A 9,664-nucleotide genomic window follows, 5' to 3' on the forward strand; every position below is an offset into this window, starting at 1 on the left:
TTTCTGTGCCCATACAATTTGAAGTTAGGTAAAGTTCCTACTAAAAGTGCTCAGAGTAAAAAAAAGTTAGTCTGGAGCTCTGGCCTTGTCGCACTATTTTAAATAAGGATCACATTTAGTTTCATGAAAATGGGGAACCTGGAACTTCTACTGCCACATTCAAAAGGTTTCAAACTATTTCCACAGCGTAGTTTAAAACATTTTATGCAAAATGTGTGTGTGTGTGTGTATGCACGTGTGTGTAAGAGAGAGAGAGGGAGAGAAAGAGAAAGAGAGAGAGCAGAGTATAAAGTTGGAGAATGCTGCTCACTTAGCTCAGAGACAGCTCATTGCTGGTTAATAAGAACGCTGTTGCTCTGTTGTACATCTGTTAGCCATTTAGGAATAGGAAGGAACACAAACTGCGGGTATCCGTCTCTTTAGGTGTGTTCATACGTTGAAAATACCTGCAGCAACTCGTTCAGCTGAACCTACTTTCAGGAGAGAAGACAAAAAAAACAAAACGGAACTTTGTAAAGGAATATACTTATAGTTCATTTAGCGCTTCAATTTACTTTGTTTCCTTTAATTGTTTTTATCATTTGTAGACAGATGGGGACCGCTGGTCTCACGGTTGTGGGCATTTTACTCGCCATTTTACAGGTGAGTAAAATAATAAATACAGAGACTGCATTTTGCTGTTTTATTTCAGTTCACAGTCACATTTTAAATAATGGTGCTTAACAAATGCACGTTCAGAAATGTAAACAAAGTATTATTACTGTCAATGAACTGTATTACTGCCTCATACAGGTTCTCCTTTCTGTCTTTTATTTGGTAACACTAAAATTGCAATCATATCTTATCTGATTAAGATTCCACAGAAAGTAGAAAGATATCTAACTAAGTATACCAGCCAGTGTGGGACAGATTGAGTAATGAGTGAGCCAGAGAGGGAGCAGCTCAGGACACTCAAAAAACTGTTGTGGATTTTCTAAGACTGATTTGTAGAATCAAAGAATCTTCAAGGAGAACGGATGGCGCAACAATAAATCTCTATTCAACCGAAAGACCCTGAAGAGGACTGACTGCCCTTCCTTCAGCATTCGTTCTTTGTACCCATGGCCACAAAACAGGCCCCCACTTCTCACTGGACGTCCCAGCAACAACATTCCCATATGATTCCCCTCAAACTCCAACTAGTTGTTGGAGTGACTCCCAGACATAGTTCTGATGTTCAGCACTTCAAGTATGCAGAAAAACAAGTAAGAAATTGTGTGAAAAAAGTTACCCAGAGTCTTGGTCAAGAAAAGTTGACACAGAAAAATAGAAAACACAGGTACAACACATTAAGTTAAAGTACTAGATTAAAACAGAGGTGTAGGAGATAACAAAAAAGTCATACAACACAAGCACTGTTTTGAAGAGATGATGAGTCAATGTAAAAATACAAATAAATCAGTGAATGCACAGGTAATTAAGTGATATGAAAATATTCTCAAATTCTCAGTATAAAGCCCAGATTTCTTTAGGAAGCAACATAAAGTAGATGAACATCGGCTGCGGATCATCACTCATGAATGGATTATGGACTACAACATTATGATTTGCCCAGGTAAATGGTAACAACAGCGCCGAGCAACAGCATGTAAATGTTTCTTGATGGTGAGCACAGCATTAATAATTTAAAATGATAACAGAAACACAATGCTTATTTGGTTAACTTTCGGCCTCAAATCAACATTACCTGCGAAAACAGTGAACACACAGACATGTCCCCCATTCCTGAAACACTTTCCCTTGGTACCTAACCTGGGATCTTAGCGACAATCTGTTTCACCTAACCAGCGGTCATTCAATATTTGGTAAAACTATATTTGAAGGGATGTGCGTACGACTGACATGACACTTTCATTTTGATGACCTGCCACCTGTCATGAACATGAAGGAGTCATTTTTGAGTGTTCACACCTTTTGTCAATAATTGTCATTTGGTAAATTATGACACTTTTAATGCAAACATAACATTGTCTGAGATGTCTTTGTCATAACAACTTGACTTTAGCAAAGACAACAATCTCCGTATTATTACAATTTGACATTAAACTAGACAATACAACCTGTGGCTGTCATTAGAGCATTATAATTGTGTCATGAACATTTTTCCTTGACCTCAGGTAAAGGGAAATAATTTAAACCTGTCATGAATTTAGATTTTATCATCGAATGCTTAGCTATACAACAATGTCATGAATATTATCCACAACCTCAAGTAAAGTTTAACCATTTGGACTTTTGAATGAATGCAGTACCTAGGTGATTTAATGAATTTTGAATAGATAACATTGGCTGATAACTATTCACTTACCTAGGGAGATAACTGTAGTAACCATCACAGCTGTGTGCATCCCCCCAGATGCTAACAAAATGTAGCACTCAGTTATCTTCATGGGTGTAAGGAAACAGCAGCATGCACACCCAGATGGGGTACAAATAGTAGCCGGAGATTTCAACCAGGCATACTTAAAAGCTGTACTCCCTAAATTCACCCAAGATGTAAAGTGTGCCACCAGGGAGAGCGGCACACTTGGCCATGTGTACTGTAAAATTAAGCATGTATATAGCCCAATGCCACAACAACCCGTTGGCCTTTCAGACAACCTCTCACTGCACCACATACCAGCCTACACCCCTCACCCCTCATCAACACCTGGCCAGAGGACGTCCTCTCCCAGCTCCAAGACAGCGTCTCATTCACAGAGTTGGGTCTATTTGAGAGCCTGGATGTCGAGGAGTATACAGAGACTATCCTATCCTACATCACATTCTGTGCTCACCATCATGTCACCATCACAATTGGTTGCTACAATGACAGAGGAATTAAACTGCTTCTTTGCCCAGTTTGAGGTGAACAGACAATCAGCACCTCTCCAGCCTTCACCAACACCTTGGTATCCCTCCAGGAACATCGGGTGAGGAGAGCACTGATGGAAGTAAACAAGAGGAAGGTGGCTGTAGCCAATGAAGAACCATGGAAAGTACTCAGGGCCTGTGAAGACCAGCTAACGGGGTTTCTCACTGATATCTTCAACATCTCCCTGACCCAAGCCATCATCCTATCCTGCTAGAAATCCGCCATTTCCGCCCAGTTCCAAAAACATCAGCTCACAAAAGCCTGAACAACTTTAGGCCCATTGCACTTACATTAGTGGTGATGAAGTGCCTGGAAAGGCTGGTTGCCCAGCACATCAAGGCCTACCTCCCACCAAAATTTGACCATCACCAGTTTGCCTATAGGGCAAACCGCTCTACTGAGAATGCCATTGACATTGCCCTCCCCTTAATGCTGAGCCACCTCAAACACCCAGGTAGCTATGCAAGACTGCTCTTCATAGATTTCAGCTCAACCTTCAACAAGTTACATCTCCCCCTCCCCAACTGCGCTTGGATTAAAGACTTCCTCTTTGCTTTTGTACCAACAATATTTAAAATAATTTTCAAAAATTGTTTCAGTGGTTCATTAACTTGTTTGAATGAGACATAAGAATCGTGGTTATGGTAACATTAAAAGACAATTCCACTTCCAACCTGTAGGTGGAAGAGAAAAGTGCTTTGGTGCAACTGTAAAGTTGCTAGATGACAAGTAGCTATTGCTAATGTCCATGGTCTATAACGTTAGCTACTTCTTGGTGGGTAACATAAGATTACGAAATCGTTCAACACGCTTATTTATTTTTAGTTTGTTAGATTGTTTTGACTACGGTTAACAACTCTGGGCTAACCCACTAAGTTATCAGTAACATTAACTGTATAGATTAATCCAAGCCTAGGGGGTACCAGTGGTGCCTGGAACCCTATCGTAATCCCAGTTCATTTTCTTTTTACGTTGGTAAAAGTGTGACTACAGCTTGAACTATGCATGGTGGGGCTGTACAATGTTCAAGATTGGACCAGAACCAAGGACCTGGGACATAAAAATTGACATACTTCCGCCACCTGGGGAATCTATAACAAACAAACATGTTTTTCCCTATAACTCCCATACCGTATATTGCACATTTAAAAATGATGTCCAAGCGTCACTGAATGGAGCGGAATCTCACATTTCCGCCTACAATTTTATACCAGTAAAATTGTGATTTATTGTAAACCTACTTTTTCGAAGTCCTCCTAGGCTGGTTTGCATGACACTTTGCAAGTAGCATCTCCAAACGGAGCTGATAAAAAGAAATAAAAAGAATTTTGCTCCGTAACAATTTTAAGGGTACCATCTACAGTCACTCTTGAGGCCACGCTTACATGGTGTACTGATTTGTTGAAGTGGGCTTGACGTATGGGAACCATGTTTGGGTTCACTTACGTGAGCAATGTCGTGGGAGTTTCTTGTACAGCGATAAAGGAATTAGTTGGAAGTGAGACTTTGTTGAAACAAAATAAAGACAGGCTGCTAACTGAATCAAGGTTTGGTCTTTGGTGAAGTTTTAATTGTTTTCTGCAGAGAACAATCAAATGACAACAACGGTTTCACAATGCAAACATCAGTTAGAGAGTGAAAAGCGTCTTGCAACATTACAACTACAGTTTCCTGCCTTATAACCTGTCCGCCCATGAGAAAAACTTATCATATTTGGAAAACTAATTTTAGTAAATCAATTAATCTTCCCAGGCAGACAAATTGGAGCTGTTACGTCTTTTGCATCTGTTGTTTGTGTGTCAAGTTTCTTTACCGCTCATTCTATCTTAGCTGAAAAAAGAACATCTTGTCTCTTCGGACAGGCTATGGTCTCACCCTGGGACCTGCTATGATAACTATAGCTCTGGACAACTGTTGATGCAAAGACAAACAGTTGTCTTCTCCTTCAGGGAGGACACACAAATAGAGATTCAAAAGTCATACACCCTGAAATGCATTGTGAATAATTATAAGAATAATCAACACATGCATATATTTAATTGTAACAACATAAATGAAAGAGAAAATTATATTTCTCATTTGCACAAATATTTCATTAGAACATTTGAAAAACACACTTAAGAGAAGAGCAGTTACTTAACTATTGCTACTTTTTAAGGTGCACAATCTCTACCACCAACATTTCCAAAAGACAATTAACACGGTTCTGCACAAAATATGACAGTATAATCGGAATGTGAAATAAATATATGATATAAAATAGTAATTCTGCAAAATTCTGCACAAACATTAACCATTTTTCTATGTTTTTGTTTTGTTTTTTTGTAGAGGGGCGGGGGCACTTGAAGGGGTCTCGCCTGGGGTGTGATTTAATGTAGATCTGCCACTTCTCCGTTGTGAATGACACTAGTGTTAAATACTGCTTTAATCCCAAGGAATGCCATAATCAGTTTAATCATAATCAGACTCATAGCTTGAACATTTTCTGTACATCTGCATTATTAGTAATTAAAAGGCTGTTTTCCTCTCTTAGGTCTCTGGTTTTGTGACTTCTGAGGAGCCAACATTACATGTTGAGCATTACCAGGGAGGCCAGAACCATCAACATCAACATACTGAAGTGGACTATGCTAACAACATAGAGGTAGGATTAAATTAGACACACTATCAAAGGGACATTTAAAATAGAACACATTAATTCCAAAAATGCTTTGAAAGTGCCAAATACAGTACATCCCATTGTTGTTTATCAAGGGTCTAGTACAGTAAAGACATTGTTAGAGGCTGTTTTGACAGTGTAGAGGCTCTGCATGCAAAGACCTGTTTTTCTATAACAAGCACTACCCCTCTGTCGCTGTGTAGGAATAGCCAAGACTCCATTTTTTTACTGTTTTTCATAACTATGTTGTTGTGTTGTGTAGCAATGTTAGATCTGTTTAAGCCGTGGCATGTCAATTTATTATCTGTGCACATTTCTCTGACACCGTTCATGGCTCTTTTGCAATAACAAATGTGCAATAATAAAATAATAATGAGTATAATTGGTAAAAACAGTTGAACAGTTTTTCGACACAAACTCTGCCTTTATGTGTTTGCTTAGATTGCCGTGGCCCCTCCTTAGGATATATAGAGCTGACAAACAGTAAAATTAACTGTTTACAGTCCGTTAACACCCCCCTGACATTTCTCCATTATTGCATGTATAGGTACTGAGCATGCGTGTGTATGTCAGGCCTGTCTAATAACATATTGAAAACATTGTAATTTCTGTTGTAAGATAAATAAACTATAAATCATTACTGTATTATTAGTGTCTGTTGTACTAAAACTGGCTACTAATGTGCATGCTCTTTCAGAGTGCAACTGATCAACAGGTGCCCATTCTGGAATTTCCCAAGCCGGCTGAGGGGCTGAGGAGGAGGAAGAGAGAATGGGTTATTCCTGCTATCACTTTTATTGAGAATGACAGAGGACCATACCCCCTAAAAGTAACGCAAGTAAGATGAAACAAAGCCCTTATACTCATTGGTACTGAACTGTATTTAATATTTGTTTTTGAAAAAGATGACTCCATGTTGGTTTCTACTGCCGTCATTGAGCTTGGATTTGAAAATATTATTTTAGGTTGTATTTCATTTTTCAAAACCTTTTTATTTACAGTAGATTCAAAAATGTAAAAATAGTATGATTCAAATAATTTGGCATTGCTTTGTTATTGTAGTAAAACAAGTTTAAGAATATTGTAACTATAGTTGTAGTAAGTGAGGGTGGTCTAACTCAGGCCTGTGGTGTTTTGTCCAGATCCGTTCTAATGCGGATAACGTAAAGAAGATCTTCTACAGCATCACTGGTGAAGGAGCTGATCATCCTCCTATTGGCCTTTTCACCATGGACAGAAACACTGGCATTCTGTATGTCACACAACCAGTGGACAGAGAGGAGAAAGACAGGTACATGGTAAGCATCCTCTCTGATGTTTGTGCTACACATACGTTCTTTGGTCAGTTTTAAGGATCAGGCCGGGAGACTCCATTTGTCTTCAGAATTCATTGTTTTTAAATATTAGTTTTCTGCACAAAATGCATTTTTATTTTACATTTTGTGCTCATCATACATTCAATTCAATTCAATTCAATTCAATTTTATTCACATAGCGCTAAATCACAACAACAGTTATCTCTTTGCGCTTTGAGACCGTGCTCTGTGATGTTATTTACAGAAACCCAACAGATCCAACCAAGAGCAAGCACTAAGCGACAGAGGCAAGGAAAAACTTCCTTTAAGAGGCAGAAACCTCGAGCAGAACCATGGCTCAGGGTGGGCGGTCATCTGGTTAGGGGGGAGAGAGAGAGAGAGAGAGAGAGAGAGACACAGACACAGACAGACAGAGAGAGAGAGAGAGAGAGAGAGAGAGACATGAAGAATTGCAGCAGAGGGCGTCGAGCACGAACATGGAGACAGCAGGTGACTCCAACCCCAGATCCAGAACCAGAGACAGCTGCAGGAAGAGATAGGAGGAGAGAGAAGAGGGCAAGACTCCGGGAAAGGGAAGAAGTTGAGTTAATAACATGCATTAATGGAATGAGGTTGCATACAGATGGAGAGAGGTGCTCAGTGCAACATGGGAATGTATACATGAGGGTAACAGTTAATTATCTTGCTAAATTTCTTACATAACTCTCATATTTAAATTTCCCTCAGTTTATTGAACATTAAGATGCCAGGATTATTGTTATTATTATGCGCACTGGCGAGTCCAAGCGATGTTTGACAACACTCTTACTCAAAATGTATGTTAGATATTTATTAACTATTCATATATTAGGCTATTTTTGTGAACCCAAGATTTTTGTAAACTCATTTCAAGCACCAAAACAATTGATCGTAGTTATGTTTTTTCACAAGAGATTTGAGAATTATTTTGGCTTTAAAGCCAAATTATCTCTTCACACATTGCTCTGGAGCAAATGGGCGTCACTAGACAGAAAGCTGAGTTTGATATTAAACACATGGGGATCAGTTTATATGCAAATACCTTAAAGGAGAATTTAAGAAGATATTTTAGTGCCGTAAACCCTGGAGGGTTAAATTACAATAAAGTATCTGGCTCTCAGAAACATGTAAGACTTTATGTAAGTTCAAAGGCTCTCACTTTAAGACGGTGACCAGAGGTGTCAAAAGTATTTAAATTCATTATTCATTTAGACGTATGGATACTAGGGTTTAAAAAGACTTCTGTAGAAGAGCTTTTTACTCAATTAAAAAAGTACTGGTTTCAAAACTGCATATAGTATAAAAGTAAAAGTAATGTAATGGAGAAAAAAATGCCATTAAGGACATAAGCTTAGGACGCGCCACAGGGACCTATGCCGCACTACCACCCCCCAAGCCCCCTCAACAATACATTTTTCTAAAGGCCATAATGCCTATATTGTTATATCAAAATGTTAATGTTGAAAAATTTAGGATGCACCTGTTTCAGGCACATTTAGCACATTGAAAATAAACACATTTTTGTATAATGCAAATACATTAATACATGTGTACTAATGAGCATAAACATGTGTTTCATGGCGTGGAAGATATGATGACTAGTGGCCTATAATTATTGTAATGGTGCAAAAAGTCAAACTTTAGATGCATGTTATCAAAAGCCTTTATTGGAATGTATATGTGTACATCCATTTTTTGTGCTTCTTAAAAAAAATGACAGGCCGGAATGAAAACAAGCTGAACTAAAATAAGAGTAACAAGGCTATTTTTAAATACGTAAAGAGTAGAAAGTACAAATAATTGGGTGAAAATGTAAGGAGTAGAAGTAAAAAGTCTGCTGTAAAATAATGACTCCAGTAAAGTATATACATTTTTACTTAAGTAAGGTAACAAAGTATACTTGACACAACTGTTGGTCAATAACAGGATTGCTTGAATCAGTATGTATCTGTATGATCCATGCCGAATCATTATCATCGAGTATTCTTGCATGTACAGTATTATAATACAAATGTTTGTTTTATGCAGTGTCAAGTTCATGCTGTAGCAGACAGTTCAGGAAATGTTGAGGCCCCAATGGATGTTATAGTGAAAGTTATTGACCAGAACGACAACAAACCTACTTTTGCTCAAGACATCTTTCTGGGAGAAGTTGCCGAGGCCACACCAATAGGTACAGTTAGTGGATCTCATTCAATCCTGAAACAGATGTATGTCAGAGCTCAACCTTTTACAAGACAAAAAAGCAGGATATGATTTTAACTGTTCGACCTTTTACTTTGATATAGTAAAATCCAAGACCTGCTCCAGCACATTGGGGAAAATACTACTCAGTGGATGTGATAGTGCTGACGACTTTTTTTTATTGTTACCTGTTACCCCAAAAAAGAATGTAGTTGCTAGAGATAGCAGTTTGAACAATATTTTACTTATTACTTTGATGATTCTATGTTCTTGACATGCTAAAAATTTAGACTGTTTGTCATCTTGGTCATTACTCTAGTTGTCTAATCATATGTTGTACACTACTTTTTATAACTAAGGATAATTTGAGTTCACTCTGTGGGGTATGACAAAACTACAAAATTATGTAACTGACACCCTAGCCCTACACATACCATGATCACCAGATGCAATGTTATAGAGGGCTCTTAAAATTTTGAGAAATCTGTACTTAGTTTTAACTTCTGACTTCCATCACTCCAGGTTTTGAGGTGATTAAGGTTGTGGCCACAGATCTTGACCAGCCAAATACTGACAACTCAGATATCCGCTACC

The 9,664-nt window shown here is 38.3% G+C and overlaps 1 protein-coding gene across 3 annotated transcripts in view; it reads left to right on the forward strand.

Moving 5' to 3' along the window:
* Window positions 1-307: 307 nt before the first annotated feature.
* LOC117941851 (cadherin-1-like) overlaps window positions 308-9,664 on the forward strand; it is a 20,565-nt gene continuing 11,208 nt past the window's right edge. The window contains exons 1-5 of one of the 3 annotated variants that reach the window (XM_034867015.1): window positions 308-642; window positions 5,427-5,537; window positions 6,250-6,390; window positions 6,695-6,850; window positions 8,915-9,059. In XM_034867015.1, the coding sequence (XP_034722906.1) occupies window positions 592-642; window positions 5,427-5,537; window positions 6,250-6,390; window positions 6,695-6,850; window positions 8,915-9,059 (604 nt within the window). In that variant the 5' untranslated portion in view covers window positions 308-591. The remainder of the gene's footprint in view (window positions 643-5,426; window positions 5,538-6,249; window positions 6,391-6,694; window positions 6,851-8,914; window positions 9,060-9,664) is intronic. The other 2 variants (XM_034867016.1, XM_034867018.1) reach the window with 2 other exon arrangements.

The sequence above is a fragment of the Etheostoma cragini genome, chromosome 3 (assembly GCF_013103735.1).
Source record: "Etheostoma cragini isolate CJK2018 chromosome 3, CSU_Ecrag_1.0, whole genome shotgun sequence".
Classification (NCBI taxonomy): Eukaryota; Metazoa; Chordata; class Actinopteri; order Perciformes; family Percidae; genus Etheostoma; species Etheostoma cragini.